At 44.9% G+C, this 25,196-nt stretch overlaps 1 protein-coding gene across 5 annotated transcripts in view; it reads left to right on the top strand.

The window, feature by feature from the left end:
* LOC115125019 (extracellular sulfatase Sulf-2-like) overlaps positions 1-25,196 on the top strand; it is a 342,598-nt gene that overhangs the window by 291,284 nt on the left and 26,118 nt on the right. For all 5 annotated transcript variants that reach the window (XM_065005239.1, XM_065005241.1, XM_065005237.1 and 2 more), the window contains 2 exons: positions 20,213-20,363; positions 24,876-25,051. In XM_065005239.1, the coding sequence (XP_064861311.1) occupies positions 20,213-20,363; positions 24,876-25,051 (327 nt within the window). The remainder of the gene's footprint in view (positions 1-20,212; positions 20,364-24,875; positions 25,052-25,196) is intronic.

The following is a 25,196-nucleotide window of genomic DNA, read 5'->3' on the forward strand; positions in this document are numbered from 1 at the left end:
AAGTAACATACACATCTCAACATTAACTGTTCAGAGGAGACTGTGTGAATCAGGCCTTCCTGGTCGAATTGCTGCAAAGAAACCACTACTAAAGGACACCAATAATAAGAAGAGACTTGGTTGGGCCAAGAAACACGAGCAATGGACATTAGACCGGTAGAAATCTGTCTTTTGTCCTTGAAATCTGTCCTTGGGAAGCAGAGTAGGTGAATGGATGATCTCCGCATATGTGGTTCCCACTGTGAAGCATGGAGGAGGAGGTGTGACGTGTGGGAGTGCTTTACTGGTGACACTGTCAGTGATTAATTTAGAATTCAAGGCACACAACCAGCACGGCTACCACAGCATTCTGCAGCGATATGCCATCCCATCTGGTTTGCGCTTAGTGGGACTATCACTTGTTTTTCAACAGGACAATGACCCAACACACCTCCAGGCTGTGTAAGGGCTATTTGACCAAGAAGGAGAAAGGTTTCTTATTGGTCTATCTGCCAGTTTTCCACTCAGACCACTCCCAGAGAGGCCTGCTCCAGGAATGGGTGCCTCCCACTGCTCCAGTGTGTAACCTTCCCCAGAATAACCCCCTGCCCTGCTAATGTGCTGCTTAGCAGAGCTGGTAACCGTGGAACATCTCTCACTTTCTCTCTCTCTCTCTCTCTCTCTCTCTCTCTCTCTCTTTCTTTCTTTCCCTCTCTCTTCCCCACTCTCTATTCCCTCTCTCTGTCTCTCTCTTTCCCCCTCTCGCTCTCTCTCTCTCTCTCTCTCTCTTTTTCCCTCTCTCTCTTGCTCTCTCTGGCTCTCTGTCTCTCTCTCTCTCTCTCTCTCTATTGCTCTCTCTCTCTCCCTCAATTCAATTCAATTCAATTCACTTTATTGGCATGACGTAACAATGTACATATTGCCAAAGCTTATTTTGGATATTTACAATATAAAAATAAATAAAAGTGAGAATCAAAATTGTCAACGGGACAACAGTAACAACAATAACCAAGGGTCAAAATAACCATACATTCAACAATAACAATAAGCATACAGTAGAGGACATGTGTAGGTTGATTGGTCTGTCAGACACTGTCCCTCAACTTGTGGCAGGCAGCAATGTAGTGCGCTGCCAACCCACAGCTCTCTGCGTCCTCCCCCAACAGGATGGGTAGCCTATCCTCATCAGGTGCCATTAATACAGGTAACGAGTGGAGGACAGAGGAGCCTCTTAAAGAAGAAGTTACAGGTCTGTGAGAGCCAGTAATCTTGCTTGTTTGTAGGTGACCAAATACTTATTTTACACCATAATATGCAAATATTTATTTCTTCTCATTTTGTCTGTCATAGTTGAAGTGGACCTATGATGAAAATTACAGGCCTCTCTCATCTTTTTAAGTGGGAGAACTTGCACAATTGGTGGCTGACTAAATACTTTTTTGCTCCACTGTATATATACACAGTGTTGTAACAATGTACAAATGGTTAAAGTACACAAGGGAAAATAAATAAGCATAAATATGGGTTGTATTTACAATGGTGTTTGTTCTTCACTGGTTGCCCTTTTCTTGTGGAAACAGGTCACAAATCTTGCTGCTGTGATGGCACACTGTGGAATTTCACCCAGTAGATATGGGAGTTTATCAAAATTGGATTTGTTTTCGAAATCTTTGTGTATCTGTGTAATCTGAGGGAAATACGTCTCTCTAATATGGTCATACATTGGGCAGGAGGTTAGGAAGTGCAGCTCAGTTTCCACCTTATTTTGTGGGCAGTGTGCACATAGCCTGTCTTCTCTTGAGAGCCATGTCTGCCTACGGCAGCCTTTCTCAATAGCAAGGCTATGCTCACTGAATCTGTACATAGTCAAAGCTTTCTTCAAGTTTGGGTCAGTCACAGTGGTCAGGTATTCTGCCACTGTGTACTCTCTGTTTAGCATTTTAGTTTGCTGTTTTCTTGTAATTATTTTCCAATGTGTCAAGTAATTATCTTTTTGTTTTCTCATGATTTGGTTGGGTCTAATTGTGCTTCTGTCCTGGGGCTCTGTGGGGTGTGTTAGTGTTTGTGAACAGAGCCCCAGAACCAGCTTGCTTAGGGGACTCTTCTCCAGGTTCATCTCATCATTTTTTTGTGCTCTAGGGCAATGGTGTCTAGATGGAATTTGCATTTGTGGTCCTGGCAACTGGACCTTTTTTGGAACACCATTATTTTGGTCTTACTGAGATTCACTGTCAGGGCCCAGGTCTGGCAGAATCTGTGCAGAATATCTAGGTGCTGCTGTAGGCCCTCCTTGGTTGGTGACAGAAGCACCAGATCATCAGCGAACAGTAGACATTTGACTTCAGATTCTAGTAGGGTGAGGCCGGGTGCTGCAGACTTTTCTAGTGCACGCGCCAATTCGTTGATATATATGTTGAAGAGGGTGGGGCTTAAGCTGCATCCTTGTCTCCCACCACGGCCCTGTGGGAAGAATTTTAACCGCACACTTGTTGTTTGTGTACATGGATTTTATAATGTTGTATGTTTTACCCCAAACACCACTTTCCATCAGTTTCTGTCCCTATCTCTCTCTCTGTCCCTCTCTCGCTCTCTGTCCCTCTCTCGCTCTCTCTCTCTCTGTCCCTCTCTCTCTCTCTCTCTCTCTCTCTCTCTCTCTGTCTCTGTCTCTGTCTCTTCTTATCTTCTCTTTCTCTCTCTTGCTCTCTTGAATTTTATCTTCTTATTTCTCTCTCCTGCTCTCCCCTTCTTTCTCTCGCTCTCTTTCTCTCTGTCTCTCTTCCTTTCTTATCTCTCTCTCAATTCAATTCAAAGGCATTTATTGGCACGGTAAACATATGTTTGCATTGCTAAAGCAATGTCTCTCTCTCTCTCTTTCCTCTCTCTCAATGTCTCTTTCCTCTCTCTCAATGTCTCTCTCTCGCATTCTCTCTGTCTTCTCTCTGTCTCACACTCTCTATGTCTCTCTCTCTCTCTGGCAGATGACTCCTATTTCTGGCACTGTGCTAATTGCCCACCATCTGGGCCTAGTCTTCTGTCCTCTCTCTCCCCTCTGCCCCTCTCCCTATCTCTCTCTCCATCTCTCCTTCTCTCTTCCCCCCTCCATCTCGGCACACACCAGTACTCTTGCTGCAGGCATGTCCCTCAGGGCTTAGCGCTACCATTCTCAGCCATGCTTATCCAACACTCAGGGTGGTGTATGTGTAGTTGCAGTCTGTTGGCCCTCTCTCCTGCCTCTGAACAAATACTTGTACACTTTCTCTCTCTCTCTCTCACACACACACACACACACACACACACACACACACACACACACACACACACACACACACACACACACACACACACACAGCCCTGTGCTTAAGATTTAGAGGCACAATCAGCTTGTAGCAAATGCACTCGCTGTGTCGTGTCTGAAGCATCCAGCTGTGCTGCCTCTGAACTGTGCACAGATTAGCAGGCATCCCACAGCCCTGTCTGGACAAAACACAACACGACACACCACAACACTACATTACACTACACACCACCGCACTATATTACTCTACACTACACTACATATCGCCACACTACATTACACTACACTACACTACACTACACAACGCTGCACTACACTACACTACATGACACATCACCAAACTCCACCACCACACTACACTACACATCACCACACTACACATCACCACACTACACATCACCACACTACATTAGACTACACTACACTACACTACACTACACCACACTGCACCACCACACTACACTACACATCACCACACTACATTACACTACACTACACTACACTACACTACACATCACCACACTGCACCACCACAATACACTACACATCACCACACTGCACCACCACACTACACTACACATCACCACACTACATTACACTACACTACACTACACTACACGACATACCGCCACACTACACACCACCACACTACACTATACTATACTACACTACACTACACTATACACACCACCATAACACTACACTACACTACACTACACTATACCACACTACACTACACTACACACCACCACACTACACTATACTATACTACACTACACTACACTACACAACACACACCACCATAACACAACACACCACCACACTACACTATACTACACTACACTACACTACACACACCACCATAACACAACACACCACCACACTACACTACACACCACTACATTCCACTATACTACACTACACTACACTACACAGCACACACCACCACACTACACATCACTACACTACATTACACACCACTACACTACATTCCACTATACTACACTACACTACACACCACCACACTACACTATACTACACTACACAACACAACACAACACACACCACCATAACACAACACACCACCACACTACACATCACCACACTGCACTACATTACACACCACTACACGACACTACACATCACCACACTACATTCCACACCACAACACCACCACACCATACAGCACACTACACTACACCACACTACAGCACACTACACTACACCACACTACAGCACACTACACTACACCACACTACAGCACACTACACTACACCACACTACAGCACACTACACTACACCACACTACAGCACACTACACTACACCAAACCACACCACACACCACCACACTACACACCACTACAATACATTATAACACTACACTACACACCACCACCACATGTCACGAACCGGCTCAAAGCCCGTAAAAAAAGGGAGACAACGTGGAGATAAGGAGTAACAAAACATATATTTATTAAATAAAGTAACTAAGTACAATATACAATGGTGTGTGTAATCAGTAGTGTAAGTGAGTGTTTTGCATGCATGAATGTGATAATGGAGGGTGTTGAAAGGTGCCAAAGCATACAAAACAAAATCTAGAAAGGTGTCTGCATGGAGAGAGTCTCCTCCATGAATGGGGAAGTGGTGTATTTATCCTGGGAGACACCGGAACCAGGTGTGTCTGCATGGAGAGAGTCTCCTCCATGAATGGGGAAGTGGTGTATTTATCCTGGGAGACACCGGGCCCGGGTGTGTCTGCATGGAGAGAGTCTCCTCCATGAATGGGGAAGTGGTCTATTTATCCTGGGAGACACCGGGCCCGGGTGTGTCTGCATGGAGAGAGTCTCCTCCATGAATGGGGAAGTGGTCTATTTATCCTGGGAGACACCGGGCCCAGGTGTTTCCCATGTAGCTGACGACCTCCAAACTCCGCCCACCGGCATCCTAATAAGGAAACGAGAACAAAGAGTGGGAGGGTCGTCACACACACCACAACACCACACCACATTAAAGTACACACCACACCACAACACTACATTCCACACCACAACACAACACCACACTACATTACACACCACAAAACTGCAATAACTAAAACCACACCACACCACACTACACCACTACACACCAGAATACACTACACTACACACAACCACACCACACCACTACACCACACTACACACCATTACACACAACCACACCACAATACACACCACTACACACCACTACACTACACTACACACAACCACACCTCATCAAACTACACACCACAACTATACACTACAGTACAACACAATACATACCACCACACTACACTACACCCCACCCCACCCCACTCCACTGCACCGCACTGCACTGCACTGCACTGCACTGCACTGCACTACACCCCACCCCACTGCACTGCACTGCACCACACTACACACAACCACACCTCATCAAACTGCACTCCACTGCACTACACTGCACTGCACTACACTACACTACACTACACTCCACCACACTGCACTGCACTACACTACACTACACTCCACCACACTGCACTACACTACACTACACTACACTCCACTACACTACACTACACTCCACCACACTGCAATACACTACACCCCACCCCACCACACTGCAATACACTACACTACACTCCACTCCACTACACTACACTACACTACACTACACTACACTCCACCACACTGCACTGCACTGCACTGCACCACACTACACACAACCACACCTCATCAAACTGCACTCCACTGCACTACACTACACTACACTACACTACACTACACTACACTACACTACACTGCACTGCACTACACTACACTACACTCCACCACACTGCACTACACTACACTACACTACACTCCACCACACTGCACTGCACTGCACTACACTACACTCCACTCCACTACACTCCACTCCACTGCACTACACTGCACTGCACTGCACTACACACAACCACACCTCATCAAACTGCACACCACAACACTACACTAAACTGCATTACACTGCACCACACCACAACACTCCACTCCACTCCACTACACAACACTACACTACACAACACTACACTCCACTCCACTACACAACACTACACTACACAACACTACACTCCACTCCACTACACACAACTACACTACATTACACACCACTACATCACACACCACCACACTACACTACACTACACACACCATCACACTACATTACAGAGCACTACACTACACTAATATAAGGAATTTTAAATTAATTACACATTTACTTTTGACACTTAAGTACATTTTAGCAATTCTATTTTCTTTTGAAACTTAAGTATATTTAAAATCAAATATTTTTCGACTTTTACTCAAGTAGTATTTTACTGGGTGACTTTCACTTTTACTTGAGTCATTTTCTAATAAGGTATCTTTACTTTTACTCAGGTATGACCATTTAGTACTTTTTTTACACCACTGCCAAACCCCGGCCTCTCTTTCATCAACACTCGATGCAAAAGTTGTTATGGTCTTCTCTGTGTTGCTCTCCACATCCCCCATTCTGTCCCACATCTGTGAAGCAGTCAATTCTGGAGGTTAACTTTACAGTAATCAGTCAATAACAATACACTGTCTTTCAAAGGGGCTTTACTTTTTACTTTGTCTCTCTATAATAATATAATAATACTCTCCCCCTATAGCTATAATAATATAATAATAATATAATATAATAATACCTATAATAATATAATAATAATATAGCATAAGTCATGGTTTCTTTTTCTCTCTCCCTCCCGCTCTGATCATGCTTATAATAATACCTATAATAATATAATAATAATATAATATAATAATACCTATAATAATATAATAATAATATAATATAATAATACCTATAATAATATAATAATAATATAATATAATAATAATAATAATATATATATAATAATACCTATAATAATATAATAATAATATAATATAATAATACCTATAATAATATAATAATAATATAATATAATAATACCTATAATAATATAATAATAATATAATATAATAATACCTATAATAATATAATAATAATATAATATAATAATACCTATAATAATATAATAATAATATAATATAATAATACCTATAATAATATAATAATATAATATAATAATACCTATAATAATATAATAATATAATAATAATATAACATAATATAATAATAATACCTATAATAATATAATAATATATAATATAATAATACCTATAATAATATAATAATATAAATAATATATAATATAATAATACCTATAATAATATAATAATATAATATAATATAACATAATAATACCTATAATAATATAATAATATAATATAATAATACCTATAATAATACCTATAATAATATAATAATATAATAATAATATAATATAATAATATAATAATATAATATAATAATACCTATAATAATATAATAATATAATAATAATATAACATAATAATACCTATAATAATATAATAATGTAATAATAATATAACATAATAATACCTATAATAATATAATAATAATATAATATAATAATACCTATAATAATATAATAATATAATAATAATATAACATAATAATAACTATAATAATATAATAATAATATCATATAATAATACCTATAATAATATTATAATAATATCATATAATAATATAATAATACATATAATAATATAATAATATAATATAATAATACCTATAATAATATAATAATAATATAATAATAATATAATATAATAATACCTATAATAATATAATAATATAATAATAATATAATATAATAATACCTATAATAATATAATAATAATATAGTATAATAATACCTATAATAATACCTATAATAATATAATTATAATATAATAATACATATAATAATATAATAATAATATAGTATAATAATACCTATAATAATACCTATAATAATACCTATAATAATATAATAATAATTTAATATAATAATACATGTAATAATATAATAATAATTTAATATAATAATACATGTAATAATATAATAATATAATAATAATATAATAATAATATAATAATATAATATAATAATACCTTGTAATGCTTGTTAATGCTTTGTAACTTAACCTTTATGCCTTTTATAATATTTAGTTCATTTTAAAGTGATATTAAGTCTATTTGCCTTTGATAGACAACTCTCAGACCTTTCCTGGTAGTTTGTTCCTGTAACTCAACTATAGTCTCTTGCATATTGCTAAATCATCTTTATGGAGTCAGGTAAACGATTTTTAGAGCTCAGGACTATTTTTTCAACATTTTGTTAAAAATCGCACACATTTTCAAAGTCCTGCTACTCATGCCAGGAATATAGTATATGCATATGATTAGTATGTGTGGATAGGAAACACTCTGAAGTTTCTAAAACTGGTTAACCTCTTACCTCTACCTGGGACGCTTGCGTCCCAACTAGAGCTCTGGAAATGCAAATGCGCTACGCTAAATGCTAATAGTATTAGTTAAAACTCAAAAGTTCATTAAAATACACATGCAGGGTATCAAATTAAAGCTACACTCGTTGTGAATCCAGGCAACAAGTCAGATTTTTAAAATGCTTTTCGGCGACAGCATGAGAAGCTATTATCTGATAGCATGCACCAATACACTACAACAGAAAAGCACAGCAGGGGACGTAAACAAAATTATTAGCATTTCGGCGTTACACAAACCGCACAATAAAATAGAAAACAGTCATTACCTTTCACCATCTTCTTTGTTGGCACTCCTAGATGTCCCATAAACACTATTGGGTCTTTATTTCGATTAAATCGGGCCATATAAAGCCAAGATATCGTTATATGTAGACTGTGTGATAAACGAAAAAAACAGCGATTTCACAACGTAACGTCATTTTTTAAAATTCAAAAAGTAGACGATAAACTTTCACAAAACACTTCGAAATACGTTTGTAATGCTACTTTAGGTATTAGTAAACGTTAATAAGCGATAAAAATCATCCGTAGGCGATGTACATATCATTAGCTGTCGTCTTGGAAAAAATTTCAGGAGAGAGCTCTTCCGGAATGATCTGGGCGGAGACCGGAGGTACGTCGTGCCCCTCTTTCGGTTCAACCAAGAATCAAAGAGGATTAAATTCACAAGATACTCGACTGCATGGGGATGCTGTGGGAGTTGAATGCTCGGTCTTATCTAATTCGGCTCACTGTTAACAATTGCTGGAAGTGGCGCAAGGATATTTATTTCCATTTTCTGTGATCAGGTTTTCCTGCGCTTTCCGATGTAACGCACGTTATGTAATAGCCACAGTCGTGATTTAACCAGTTTTAAAAACGTCCGAGGGTTTCCTATCCACACATTCTAACCATATGAACGTACTATATTCCTGGCATGAGTAGCAGGGCGCTGAAATGTTGCGCGATTTTTAACAAAATGTTCAAAAAAGTAGAGGGTAGGAGCAACTAGTTAAACCATGTCTGTGACTATAGCAGGACGTGTTTAACATGTGAAACTCCAAGGAAAACTGTTCACCCCCCCTCTTGGCAATTTCCTTGAAGTTGTTCCTTGGTCAAACGAAGAAGAGACACTTGATTTCATCCGGTACACGACAGGATGTTTTGGAAGAGAGAATTATCGACCATCATTTCAAGACGTGGAGCTATTGAATACACATCGCCCCGCGATCAATTTGATCGATTATTAACGTTTACTAATACCTAAAGTTGGATTACAAAAGTAGTTTGAAGTGTTTAGTCAAAGTTTATAGGCAACTTTGTTAATTTTAAAAAATGACGTTGCGTTATGTAAAGAAGTTTTTTCCTGGATCAGACGGGCTTCATAAATGGACATTTTGGTTATACATGGACGGATTTAATCGGGAAAAAGACCCAATTGTGATGTTTATGGGACATATAGGAGTGCCAACAAAGAAGCTCGTCAAAGTGTCAGGATTTGGCCAGGGTTGTTCCAGTTTTTGGTCACTAGATGCCCCCATTGTGCCTTTTGACCTTTTTGTTTTCCCTTGATCCCCATTATTATTTGCACCTGTGCCTCGTTTCCCCTGATTGTATTTAAACCCTTTGTTTTCCTCAGTCCTTTGCTCTGTGTTTGTATGTTAGCACCCAGCCCTAGTATTCTGTTAACTCTTGTTGATCCCGGTGGACGCTCTTGTGGAATTCTGTTTTTTGTTCTTGTTTATTTATTTTTGAGTATCTTTTTGGGCTTTTTGTGCTATACCTACCACCTTGTGGATTTACCTTTTTTGTCTTGGAGGATTACCTTTGTTCTTGTGGAATTCCTTTTGAGGTTGTGGAGTTACATGTGTTCCTGTAGGACTTCACTTTTTACTATATTAAATACACCGTCTCAAGTACTGCTGTGTCTGCCTCATCTTCTGGGTTCTGCCGACTGTTCGTGGCTCAGTTGGTTAAGTGACTGTTTCTCACTCCGGAGACCCGGGTTCGTAACCGGGTCCTGACAGAAACACAGAGCCAAAAATGAACCCAGAGGCAGCCAGTTCCCAGGACCTTGTTGCCATGCTGTCCCACCACCAGGAGACTGTCCAACGCCACGAAGCCGCCCTGGTTCAGCAAGAGGCCTTAATGGCTAGACATTCTCATCTTCTGTCGGAGATGCTGACTTCCATAAAGCAGATATCTGATCGACTTACCTCGGCAACAGTTCCCGTCCCAGTACCTCAGATTCACGTACCCATGGCAGTTAACCCTCTGGCTGAACCTCGCCTTCCACCTCCCCAACGGTTCTCAGGTGATCCAAGTGCTTGTAAAGGGTTTCTCACCCAATGTTCTCTCTCCTTCGAGCTGCAGCCCTCGTCGTTCCCCACCGACCGGTCTAAGATCGCATATATCATCACCCTGCTGTCGGAAAAAGCCCTGGCCTGGGCTACTGCTGTGTGGGATGCCCATAGTTCCTGCTGTGCCAGCTACTCTGCCTTTGCTGAGGAATTCAGACGAGTGTTTCAAGGCCCAAGCAGTGGTCCTGACTCAGCCAAACAGCTCCTGACTCTCCACCAAGGTCGGCGCAGCGTGACGGACTATGCCATCCAGTTCCGCACGGTGGCAGCAGCGAGTGGTTGGAACAATGAGGCGCTCACTGTGTGCTTTCTGAAAGGCCTTTCCGACACTATCCAAGATGAACTGGCCACTCGGGAACCACCGGACAATCTCGAGTCCCTGATCAAGTTGGCCTCACGCATTGACCAGCGTCTGAGAGAGAGAGAACTCAACCGTAGACCTCTAGCCCCTATCAGTCCCAGCTCCGAGTCCCCACCTTTATCCTCGCTGGCTCCACCGGAACCCATGCAGATTGGACGCATCTCCCAGGCTGAGAGAGACCGCCGGATGAGGGAGCGACGCTGTCTATATTGCGGCAAACCGGGCCATTTCCGTTCCACGTGTCCCGGGCTCCAGGGAAACGCTCTGTCCCGTACAGACCGGGGAACTGTAACGGGAAACATAACCTCCTCCCATCCGTCCAACTCCCGTCTGCTCATTCCAGTCACCCTTTCCTGGGACAACCACAAGCTTCACCTTCAAGCCTTGGTAGACTCTGGAGCCGCAGGTAACTTCATGGATGGTGTCTGGGCGAAGGAGAATGGCGTTCCCTTTGAACCTCTAAGTGACCCCATGAGGGTTACTACATTGGATGGAAGCCCTTTGGGATCTGGACTTGTCACTCATGTCACTACCTCCTTGCGACTTTCAGTTTCACAACAAAAGGAATTGATGAACTTTCATTTGATCTCCTGTTCCGAGTTCCCTCTCGTCCTTGGATACCCCTGGCTTCACAGCCATAATCCTCACATCGACTGGTCTGTGGGCACTATCAAGCAGTGGGGTCCTACGTGCCAAGCTACATGTATTTTCCCGAATTCCCCGAGTTCTACTCCCGAGTCTTTAGAATCCATCGACCTGACCCGAGTTCCCGAGTGTTACCATGACCTCAAACTGGTATTTAGCAAACAGAGGGCCACCATGCTACCACCCCATAGACCTTATGATTGCCCCATCGAACTGTTTCCGGGCGCTTGCCCCCCCAGGGGTCGGATCTTTTCCCTATCTCCACCCGAACGAGCTGCTATGGATACCTACATCAAGGACGCTCTGGAAGCAGGCCTCATGCGTCCATCCACCTCCCCGGCGGGAGCAGGGTTTTTCTTTGTGGCCAAGAAAGACGGTGGATTACGTCCTTGCATCGACTACCGGGGACTCAATGCCATAACCGTCCGTAACCGTTACCCGCTACCCCTTATGGCCACAGCCTTCGAGCTGCTCCAGGAAGCAGTTGTTTTCACTAAGCTTGACCTGCGGAACGCATACCATCTTGTGCGGATCAGACCTGGTGACGAGTGGAAGACCGCGTTCAACACGCCTACTGGTCACTATGAATACTTGGTGATGCCCTTCGGCCTGACCAACGCCCCAGCGGTGTTCCAAGCGCTCATAAACGATGTGCTTAGGGATATGCTTAACATATTTGTGTTTGTTTACTTGGATGACATCCTCATCTTTTCGAGCTCTCTTCAAGAACACACAAAGCATGTCAGACAAGTACTCAAACGCCTCCTAGACAGCCATCTGTACGTTAAGCCGGAAAAATGTGAATTCCATTCATCCCGAGTACAATTCCTGGGATTTGTAGTGGAACCCGGTCGAGTCCAAATGGACCCCAGGAAGGTAGGGGCGGTAGCGGATTGGCCCACCCCAAATCCGTTAAGGAAGTTCAGCGTTTCCTGGGCTTCACAAACTTTTACCGCAAGTTCATCAAGAACTTCAGCTTGGTGGCAGCCCCTCTCTCAGCTTTAACCAAGGGTGGCAATGCAAGGTTTTTGTGGGGAAGAGAAGCTGAGACGGCCTTCCAAGGACTCAAGCAGCGCGTCCTCTCTGCTCCCATCCTGATACTACCGACTACGGATGAACCGTTTGTGGTGGAGGTAGACGCCTCAGAGGTTGGTGTTGGAGCTGTCCTGTCTCAGAGGGTGAAGACAAGAAGCTTCATCCGTGCGCTTTCTTCTCACACCGGCTTACCCCGGCTGAGAGGAACTACGATGTGGGGATCGTGAACTCCTAGCGGTTAAGATGGCATTGAAGGAATGGAGACACTGGCTCGAGGGGGCTTCTCACCCGTTTCAAGTGCTTACGGACCACAAAAATCTGGAGTATATCCAGCAGGCGAAGCGGTTGAACTCTAGACAAGCTAGATGGTCTCTTTTCTTCAATCGATTCCAGTTTATCCTCACCTATCGGCCCGGGTCGAAGAATCTCAAACCGGATGCCCTGTCCCGAGTCTACGCTCCTGCCATTCGAGATGACACAGACATGCCTGTCCTTCCTGCTGCTAAGATCGTGGCTCCGATTTCGTGGCAAGTTGAGGATACCGTGAGACGAGCTCAAGCTATCGAACCGGACCCGAAAGGGGTCCTGCCAATCGGTTGTTTGTCCCCAAGGCAGTGAGGACTCAGGTCCTTCTGTGGGGGCACTCCTCTCGCCTCACCTGTCACCCGGGCGTAGGTCGCACCTTGGAGTTCATCCAGCGTAAGTTCTGGTGGCCTACCATAAGAGAAGACGTTGCCTCTTTCGTCAATGCCTGCCCCGTGTGCTGCCAGGGCAAATCTTCTCACCTCCGCCCTCAAGGACTCCTTCACCCTTTACCTATTCCCCACAGACCCTGGTCCCATATCTCGTTGGACTTTATTACTGGCCTTCCTCCATCCCATGGCAATACTACTATCCTAGTCATAATCGACAGGTTTTCAAAGGCGGCCAGGTTCGTCCCTCTGACTAAGTTACCTTCTGCCAAGGAGACGGCTGAGTTGGTAATTAATCATGTGTTCCGAGTCTTCGGCATTCCTTTTTCTCCCCTTGTCCCGGCAGACAGACCTCCCCCTCCGCCTCGTGTCATTGGAGGCCAGCCGGCTTATACCGTCCATCGGATACTGGATTCCCGCCGGGTGCAGCGGTCCTGGCAGTATCTGGTGGACTGGAAAGGCTACGGTCCCGAGGAGCGCTCCTGGGTTCCTGCCAAAGACATACTGGACCCTGACCTCATTCGTCAGTTCAGGGCTCTCCACCCTGAGAGAGCTGGTAGGAACGTCAGGAGCCGTTCCTAGGGGGGGGATTCTGTCAGGATTTGGCCAGGGTTGTTCCGGTTTTTGGTCACTAGATGCCCCCATTGTACCTTTTGACCTTTTTGTTTTCCCTTGATCCCCATTATTATTTGCACCTGTGCCTCGTTTCCCCTGATTGTATTTAAACCCTTTGTTTTCCTCAGTCCTTTGCTCTGTGTTTGTATGTTAGCACCCAGCCCTAGTATTCTGTTAACTCTTGTTGATCCCGGTGGACGCTCTTGTGGAATTCTGTTTTTTGTTCTTGTTTATTTATTTTTGAGTATCTTTTTGGGCTTTTTGTGCTATACCTACCACCTTGTGGATTTACCTTTTTTGTCTTGGAGGATTACCTTTGTTCTTGTGGAATTCCTTTTGAGGTTGTGGAGTTACATGTGTTCCTGTAGGACTTCACTTTTTACTATATTAAATACACCGTCTCAAGTACTGCTGTGTCTGCCTCATCTTCTGGGTTCTGCCGACTATTCGTGGCTCAGTTGGTTAAGTGACTGTTTCTCACTCCGGAGACCCGGGTTCGTAACCGGGTCCTGACACAAAGGTTATGAATGTTTTATATTTTATTTATTTCTGCGTTTTGTGTAGCGCTGGCTATGCTAATTATTTTGTTTTCAGGTATTTCGGGGTGTTGCATGCTATCAGATAATAGCTTCTCATGCTTTCGCCGAAAAGCATTTAAAAAATCTGACTCGTTGGCTAGATTCACAACGAGTGTAGCTTTAATTCAGTACCTTGCATGTGTGTTTTAATGAAAGTTTGAGTTTTAGCGAGTACTATTAGCATTTGGCGTTGCGCATTTCCATTTCCTGTTGGCTAGGTGGGACGCAGACGTCTCACTTATCCCTAAGAGGTTTTAATAGGCTAGTTGCATAGTCTTATCACGGATCGCATTTGAGGTATATATAATATACTGTACATACATTATATGATAGATATTACCTCACTACAATGGGCCCTGGTTAAAAAGTAGTGCACTATATATGGAATAGTGTAAGGGTGCCAATTGCTCCCAATCAGTGTCAGCTGAGCCCGCTCTAATGACACTCTCCCCCTGCTCAGGACTGTGGTATTTTATGTGCCTCTGTTTACTTGTTTACTTGCCTCAGAAGTACGCTGGATCTCTTTCTTCTGTAGAGTGCTTTAATCCGCTGGTGGCCTGTCAGCCTTCATTACGTTTCTCTGAGGAACTTTTCACTTTTTATTAAAGCACTAGGTTTTAGTTTCAGGCTCACTTTTCACACCAACTCTTCTCTCTCCTATAGTACTGAGTGTCAGTGTCACAGTGTACTTCACCAACTCCGAGAACCCCTCCTTGCCTCTCATTAATTCCTCAGAACACCCTTGGCCTCCCTATAGTTACCCCATTCATCCACCATGTCAAATCCCTCCGAACCCCCGTTCAGTTCGCCCTGCTTAGCTACACAGCTAGCACCCTTTAACTCCCAGTATTAATCCCTCTGCACCATAGACACCTCCTATCAACCTCTTCCCCTCACTTCCTCCATCCATCAAAGACCTTATTGCCCCCTCCTCTCCCATATCTCCTCCCCTCCCACCATAACCTCGTAACTTCACCCCTTCTCCCACCATGCCCTGGTGTCAAAACCCCTCTACAGCCCCCTATAGCGTCCAATCTCCAACCGTGAAATTCCTCATTTTTCTCTCTTCTCTGCAATTCCGTCTCCCACTCGGTTATTGGAAGTTGTTCTGTGTGGGAGAGAGAGAAAAAAAATGGTTGATTGCCTCTGAGACCCAGTGGTGATTGTCCCTGACCCCAACAATCCGATATTTCCCTCCCTTTTAAGAGGAAATAGCTTAGCAGTTCAGAAGCAGCTGGGAGTCTTAGACGTGAGAGAGACCTGCAAGGGTTGAACGGATTACACATTGTCCAATACAGTGGAGAGACCCAGCAGGGTGAGAGAGATAGAGGGAAGAAGAGAAATGAAGGAGGAGAGAGATATAGAACAGGCTGCAGCCTCTCTCCCTTTTGGCCAAGACACTTGTACATTAGTCATTTACCAGAGTGGCTAGGGGGGTCTGGGGGTCTGGAGGAGGTCCATAGGGGGTTTGGAGGAGGTCTGGAGGAGGTCTATAGGGGGTCTGGAGGAGGTCTGGAGGAGGTCTATAGGGGGTCTGGAGGAGGTCTGGAGGTCTGGAGGAGGTCCATAGGGGTCTGGAGGAGATCTGAAGGAGGTCTATAGGGGGTCTGGAGGAGATCTGGAGGAGGTCTATAGGGGGTCTGGAGGAGATATGGAGGAGGTCTATAGGGGGTCTGGAGGAGATCTGAAGGAGGTCTATAGGGGGTCTGGTGGAGATCTGGAGGTCTAGGTCTGGAGGAGGTCTAGGAGGGGGGTCTGGAGGAGGTCTGGAGGAGGGTCTATATAGGGAGGGGGGTCTATGGGGGTCTGGAGGGTCTGGTCTATAGGGGGTCTGGAGGAGGTCTATAGGGGTCTGCTGGGGGGGTCTGGGGTCTTCTGGGGGTCTATAGGGCGTCTGCTGGGGAGTCTATAGGGGGTCTGGAGGGGGGTCTGCTGGGGGGGTCTGCTGGGGGTCTATAGGGGGTCTTGGGGGTCTGGGGGTCTGCTGGGGGTCTAGGGGGGTCTCTGGGGGTCTGGGGGTCTATGGGGGTCTGCTGGGGATCTATAGGGGGTCTGCTGGGGATCTATAGGGGGTCTGCTGGGGGTCTATAGGGGTCTGCTGGGGGTCTGGAGGAGATCTGCTGGGGGTCTATAGGGGGTCTGCTGGGGGTCTGGAGGAGGTCTGCTGGGGGTCTATAGGGGGTCTGCTGGGGATCTATAGGGGGTCTATAGGGGGTCTGCTGGGGGTCTATAGGGGGTCTGCTGGGGGTCTCGTGGGGGTCTGCTGGGGGTCTCGTGGGGGCAGTAGCACTGGAAGCATGCTAAATCTTCCTTTAATCACACCAAAGCTGAGATAAACCAAGGCAGCTGATCCTTTATCGCTGTGCTGCCAACTGTCACAGCTATTAAAGCTGCTTGGATACACCACAGAGCTAGTGGACCGTCTGGGAGAGATACAGAGGGAGAGAGGAAAGACAGATACGGAGGGAAAGATGGGGAGTAGTGGAGGGAGGGTGAGATGGAGGAAACAGGTGAGAGTGGAGGGAGGGTGAGATGGAGGGAACAGGTGAGAGTGGAGGGAGGGTGAGATGGAGGGAACAGGTGAGAGTGGAGGGAGTTAACGCAATCACATGATAAGAGACATTTGTTTTCTGGAGATAATTCAGATGGTGGTGATGCCCCCCTCCTGGTGTGTGTGTGTGTGTGTGTGTGTGTGAGTCTTACTGTGAGTGTGCGTGTGCGTGTGCGTGTGTGTGTGTAACACACAAATCAGACAGACACACAACATCCTCCCACTGCACAACTCACAGGAGAGAGAGTCTTTTTAATTTAACCAGTGACCAGCCAGCCACCAGCCCCAATACATTTCCCTCCTCCCATTGTCCTAATGTATACATCGTTGAAGTGCTCGTTGAACATCTCATTCAGAAATCATGGGCATTAACATGGAGTTGGTCCCCCCTTTGCTGCTATAACAGCCTCCACTCTCCTGAGAAGGCTTTCCAATAGATGTTGGAACATTGACGTGGGGACTTGCTTCCATTCAGCCACAAGAGCGTTAGTGAGATCAGGCGCTGATGTTGGGCGATTAGGCCTGGTTCGCAGTCGGTGTTCCAGTTCTTCCCAAATGTGTTTGATGTGGTTGAGGTCAGGGCTCTGTGCAGACCAGACATGTTCTTCCACACCGATTTCAACAAACCATTTCTATATGGACCTCGCTTTGTGCACGGGGGCATTGTCATGCTGAAACAGGAAAGGGCCTTCCCCAGACTGTTGCCACATTGTTGGAAGCACAGAATCGTCTAGAATGTCATTGTATGCTGTAGAGTTAAGATTTCCCTTCACTCAAACTAATGGGTCCTTGCCCGAACCACAAAAAACAGCCCCAGACCATTATTCCTCCTCCACCAAACGTTACAGGTGGCACTATGCATTCGGGTAAGAAGTGTTCTCCTGGCATCCCCCGAACCAAGATTCTCTTCATTACGGGCCATTCTACTGCCAATGTTTGTCTATGGAGATTTCATGGCTGTGTTCCCGATTTTATACACCTGTCAGCAACGAGTGAAATAGAATCCACTAATTTAACGCCCACATACTTTTGGCCACGTAGTTCATCATATAAAGTAATTTACTCTCCTGCCTCACACACAAACGCAGTCATACACACACACACACACACATGCAGTCACACACACACACGCACACAGTCACACACACGCACACAGTCACACACACGCGCACAGTCACACACACACGCACAGTCACACACACACACAGTCACACACATGCATGCGGTCACACACACACATACAGTCACACACACACACACACACAGACACACACACACGCACAGTCATGCACACACGCACAGTCACACACACAGTCACACAGTCACACACACACAGTCACACACACACACACACGCACAGTCACAGACACACACGCACAGTCACACACACACACGCACAGTCACACGCACACACACACAGTCACGCACACACAGTCACACACACACACGCACAGTCACACACACGCACAGTCACACACACACAGTCACACACACACACACAGTCACACACACACACACACACAGTCACACACACACACACACACAGTCACACACACACACACAGTCACACACACACAGTCACACACACACACACACACAGTCACACACACACAGGGGAGTATGCAGTGGAGGTGTTCCACCGGAAGACAGTTGTATTTTTGTACAATACAGATCTAGTTAATTAAAGACAGACTAAACCATCACAACCAAGAACAATGGAATCACCTACCAAGAACAATGGAATCACCTACCAAGAACAATGGAAACACCTACCAAGAACAATGGAATCACCTACCAAGAACAATGGAAACACCTACCAAGAACAATGGAATCACCTACCAAGAACAATGGAATCACCTACCAAGAACAATGGAAACACCTACCAAGAACAATGGAAACACCTACCAAGAACAATGGAATCACCTACCAAGAACAATGGAATCACCTAGCAAGAACAATGGAATCACCTACCAAGAACAATGGGGAAACACCTACCAAGAACAATGGGGAAACACCTACCAAGAACAATGGAATCACCTACCAAGAACAATGGAATCACCTACCAAGAACAATGGAATCACCTACCAAGAACAATGGAATCACCTAGCAAGAACAATGGAATCACCTACCAAGAACAATGGAATTACCTTCCCAGAACAATGGAATCACCTACCAAGAACAATGGAATCACCTACCAAGAACAATGGAATCACCTACCAAGAACAATGGAATCACCTACCAAGAACAATGGATTCACCTACCAAGAACAATGGATTCACCTACCAAGAACAATGGATTCACCTACCAAGAACAATGGAATCACCTACCAAGAACAATGGAATCACCTACCAAGAACAATGGAATCACCTACCAAGAACAATGGATTCACCTACCAAGAACAATGGAATCACCTACCAAGAACAATGGAATCACCTACCAAGAACAATGGAATCACCTATCTGTTTTCCATTACCTATTAATGCTATATTTGGGTCAAGAGTTAATTGTGTTGGGGACTTTGAGTCTATGAGTGATCCCTCTATACCTAAAGCGTAATTAAAACTCAATGTCAAAAACTTTTCAAAATATACTTTTGTCAATGTGTCAATACGATGTCACTGAACTCCTCTGAACCCTTTTGCTCCCTGTCTTCTCTCAGCACTCCCAGCTACAACTATGCCCCAAACCCAGACAAGCACTGGATCATGAGTTACACTGGTTCCATGAAGCCCATCCACATGGAGTTCACCAACATGCTACAGAGGAAGAGGCTGCAGACCCTGCTCTCTGTGGATGACAGCGTGGAGAAGGTGAGCCGGGCGCCACCCCCTAATTACAGGATCCCTTTACGGCTCTGTTGGTAGAGCATGGCGCTTGCAAGGCCAGGGTATTGTGTTCGATTCCCGGGGCCACCCTTATGTAAAATGTATGCGCGCATGACTGTAAGTTGCTTCAGATAAAAGTGTCTGCTAAATGGGATACATTATCATCATATATTATTAATTCTGCATGTTTCCATCTGTACCTGTCCATCACTACATAGTATTGCCCTAGCAGAGACCATCAGTACATTCCATTGTCCTAGCAGAGACCATCAGTACATTCCATTGTCCTAGCAGAGACCATCAGTACATTCCATTGCCCTAGCAGAGACCATCAGTACATTCCATTGTCCTAGCAGAGACCATCAGTACATTCCATTGTCCTAGCAGAGACCATCAGTACATTCCATTGTCCTAGCAGAGACCATCAGTACATTCCATTGTCCTAGCAGAGACCATCAGTACATTCCATTGTCCTAGCAGAGACCATCAGTACATTCCATTGTCCTAGCAGAGACCATCAGTACATTCCATTGTTCTAGCAGAGACCATCAGTACATTCCATTACCCTAGCAGAGACCATCAGTACATTCCATTGCCCTAGCAGAGACCATCAGTACATTCCATTGTCCTAGCAGAGACCATCAGTACATTCCATTGTCCTAGCAGAGACCATCAGTACATTCCATTGTCCTAGCAGAGACCATCAGAACATTCCATTGCCCTAGCAGAGACCATCAGTACATTCCATTGTCCTAGCAGAGACCATCAGAACATTCCATTGCCCTAGCAGAGACCATCAGTACATTCCATTGTCCTAGCAGAGACCATCAGTACATTCCATTGTTCTAGCAGAGACCATCAGTACATTCCATTGTTCTAGCAGAGACCATCAGTACATTCCATTGCCCTAGCAGAGACCATCAGTACATTCCATTGTCCTAGCAGAGACCATCAGTACATTCCATTGTCCTAGCAGAGACCATCAGTACATTCCATTGTCCTAGCAGAGACCATCAGAACATTCCATTGCCCTAGCAGAGACCATCAGTACATTCAATTGTCCTAGCAGAGACCATCAGAACATTCCATTGCCCTAGCAGAGACCATCAGTACATTCCATTGCCCTAGCAGAGACCATCACTATCTGTCCTGTGTTAATTGCTATCTGTCCTGTGTTCTAGGTGTATAACATGCTATCTGTCCTATGTTCTAGGTGTATAACATGCTATCTGTCCTGTCTTCTAGGTGTATAACATGCTATCTGTCCTATGTTCTAGGTGTATAACATGCTATCTGTCCTATGTTCTAGGTGTATAACATGCTATCTGTCCTGTCTTCTAGGTGTATAACATGCTATCTGTCATGTGTTCTAGGTGTTCTAGGTGTATAACATGCTATCTGTCCTGTGTTCTAGGTGTATAACATGCTATCTGTCCTGTGTTCTAGGTGTATAACATGCTACTGCAGAGATAGCCTGCAAAGTAACGTCATACTTTCCAGGTCCATACCCAAACAGTTCGAACTACTAATTTTGAAAATTACCCTCTCCAGAAATAAGTCTCTCACTGTTGCCGCCTGCTACCGGCCACCCTCAGCTCCCAGCTGTGCCCTGGACACCATTTGTGAATTGATCGCCCCCCATCTAGCTTCAGAGTTTGTTCTGTTAGGTGACCTAAACTGGGATATGCTTAACACCCCGGCAGTCCTACAATGTAAGCTAGATGCCCTCAATCTCACTCAAATCATCAAGGAACCCACCAGGTACAACCCTAACTCTGTAAACAAGGGCACCTTCATAGACGTCATCCTGACCAACTGGCCCTCCAAATACACCTCCGCTGTCTTCAACCAGGATCTCAGCGATCACTGCCTCATTGCCTGTATCCGCCACGGAGCCGCAGTCAAACGACCACCCCTCATCACTGTCAAACGCTCCCTAAAACACTTCTGTGAGCAGGCCTTTCTAATCGACCTGGCCCGGGTATCCTGGAAGGACATTGACCTCATCCCGTCAGTTGAGGATGCCTGGTCATTCTTTAAAAGTAACTTCCTCACCATTTTAGATAAGCATGCTCCGTTCAAAAATGCAGAACCAAGAACAAATACAGCCCTTGGTTCACTCCAGACCTGACTGCCCTCGACCAGCACAAAAACATCCTGTGGCGGACTGCAATAGCATCGAATAGCCCCGTGATATGCAACTGTTCAGGGAAGTCAGGAACCAATACACGCAGTCAGTCAGGAAAGCTAAGGCCAGCTTCTTCAGGCAGAAGTTTGCATCCTGTAGCTCCAACTCCAAAAAGTTCTGGGACACTGTGAAGTCCATGGAGAACAAGAGTACCTCCTCCCAGCTGCCCACTGCACTGAGGCTAGGTAACACGGTCTCCACCGATAAATCCACGATTATCGAAAGCTTCAATAAGCACTTCTCAACGGCTGGCCATGCCTTCCGCCTGGCTACTCCAACCTCGGCCAACAGCTCCGCCCCCCGCAGCTCCTCGCCCAAGCCTCTCCAGGTTCTCCTTTACCCAAATCCAGATAGCAGATGTTCTGAAAGAGCTGCAAAACCTAGACCCGTACAAATCAGCTGGGCTTGACAATCTGGACCCTCTATTTCTGAAACTATCTGCCGCCATTGTCGCAACCCCTATTACCAGCCTGTTCAACCTCTCTTTCATATCGTCTGAGATCCCCAAGGATTGAAAGCTGCCGCAGTCATCCCCCTCTTCAAAGGGGGAGACACCCTGGACCCAAACTGCTATAGACCTATATCCATCCTGCCCTGCCTATCTAAGGTCTTCGAAAGCCAAGTCAACAAACAGGTCACTGACCATCTCGAATCCCACCGTACCTTCTCCGCTGTGCAATCTGGTTTCCGAGCCGGTCACGGGTGCACCTCAGCCACGCTCAAGGTACTAAACGATATCATAACCGCTATCGATAAAAGACAGTACTGTGCAGCCGTCTTCATCGACCTCGCCAAGGCTTTCGACTCTGTCAATCACCATATTCTTATCGGCAGATTCAATAGCTTCGGTTTCTCGGATGACTGCCTTGCCTGGTTCACCAATTACTTTGCAGACAGAGTTCAGTGTGTCAAATCGGAGGGCATGCTGTCCGGTCCTCTGGCAGTCTCTATGGGGGTGCCACAGGGTTCAATTCTCGGGCCGACTCTTTTCTCTGTATATATCAATGATGTTGCTCTTGCTGCGGGCGATTCCCTGATCCACCTCTACGCAGACGACACCATTCTATATACTTTCGGCCCGTCATTGGACACTGTGCTATCTAACCTCCAAACGAGCTTCAATGCCATACAGCACTCCTTCCGTGGCCTCCAACTGCTCTTAAACGCGAGTAAAACCAAATGCATGCTTTTCAACCGATCGCTGCCTGCACCCGCATGCCCGACTAGCATCACCACCCTGGATGGTTCCGACCTTGAATATGTGGACATCTATAAGTACCTAGGTGTCTGGCTAGACTGCAAACTCTCCTTCCAGACTCACATCAAACATCTCCAATCGAAAATCAAATCAAGAGTCTGCTTTCTATTCCGCAACAAAGCCTCCTTCACTCACGCCGCCAAGCTTACCCTAGTAAAACTGACTATCCTACCGATCCTCGATTTCGGCGATGTCATCTACAAAATGGCTTCCAACACTCTACTCAGCAAACTGGATGCAGTCTATCATAGTGCCATCCGTTTTGTCACCAAAGCACCTTATACCACCCACCACTGCGACTTGTATGCTCTAGTCGGCTGGCCCTCGCTACATATTCGTCGCCAGACCCACTGGCTCCAGGTCATCTACAAGTCCATGCTAGGTAAAGCTCCGCCTTATCTCAGTTCACTGGTCACGATGGCAACACCCATCCGTAGCACACGCTCCAGCAGGTGTATCTCACTGATCATCCCTAAAGCCAACACCTCATTTGGCCGCCTTTCGTTCCAGTACTCTGCTGCCTGTGACTGGAATGAACTGCAAAAATCGCTGAAGTTGGAGACTTTTATCTCCCTCACCAACTTCAAACATCAGCTATCCGAGCAGCTAACCGATCGCTGCAGCTGTACATAGTCTATTGGTAAATAGCCCACCCATTTTCACCTACCTCATCCCCATACTGTTTTTATACTGTTTTTTTTATTTTATTTATTTATTTATTTACTTTTCTGCTCTTTTGCACACCAATATCTCTACCTGTACATGACCATCTGATCATTTATCACCCCAGTGTTAATCTGCAAAATTGTATTATTCGCCTACCTCCTCATGCCTTTTGCACACATTGTATATAGACTGCCCATTTTTTTTCTACTGTGTTATTGACTTGTTAATTGCTTACTCCATGTGTAACTCTGTGTTGTCTGTTCACACTGCTATGCTTTATCTTGGCCAGGTCGCAGTTGCAAATGAGAACTTGTTCTCAACTAGCCTACCTGGTTAAATAAAGGTGAAATAAAAATAAAAAATAAAAATCTGTCCTGTGTTCTAGGTGTATAACATGCTGGCTGAGACTGGAGAACTGGACAACACATATATCATCTACACAGCTGACCACGGCTACCACATTGGCCAGTTTGGCCTGGTCAAGGGCAAGTCCATGCCCTACGAGTTTGACATTCGAGTACCCTTCTACATCCGAGGGCCCAACGTGGAGGCAGGAGCCAGGTGAGGTTCTAAGGGCCGTTGTATCATACGGCTGTATGGGTGCTGATCTGTGAGTGGCGTAACCCCTGTGGAACTGATCCATACATACTAACATCAAACCTTTTGTGTCATTATACATCATCCAAATCCTCTACATAGCTGCTCT

This window comes from Oncorhynchus nerka, linkage group LG20, assembly GCF_034236695.1.
Source record: "Oncorhynchus nerka isolate Pitt River linkage group LG20, Oner_Uvic_2.0, whole genome shotgun sequence".
Taxonomy (NCBI): Eukaryota; Metazoa; Chordata; class Actinopteri; order Salmoniformes; family Salmonidae; genus Oncorhynchus; species Oncorhynchus nerka.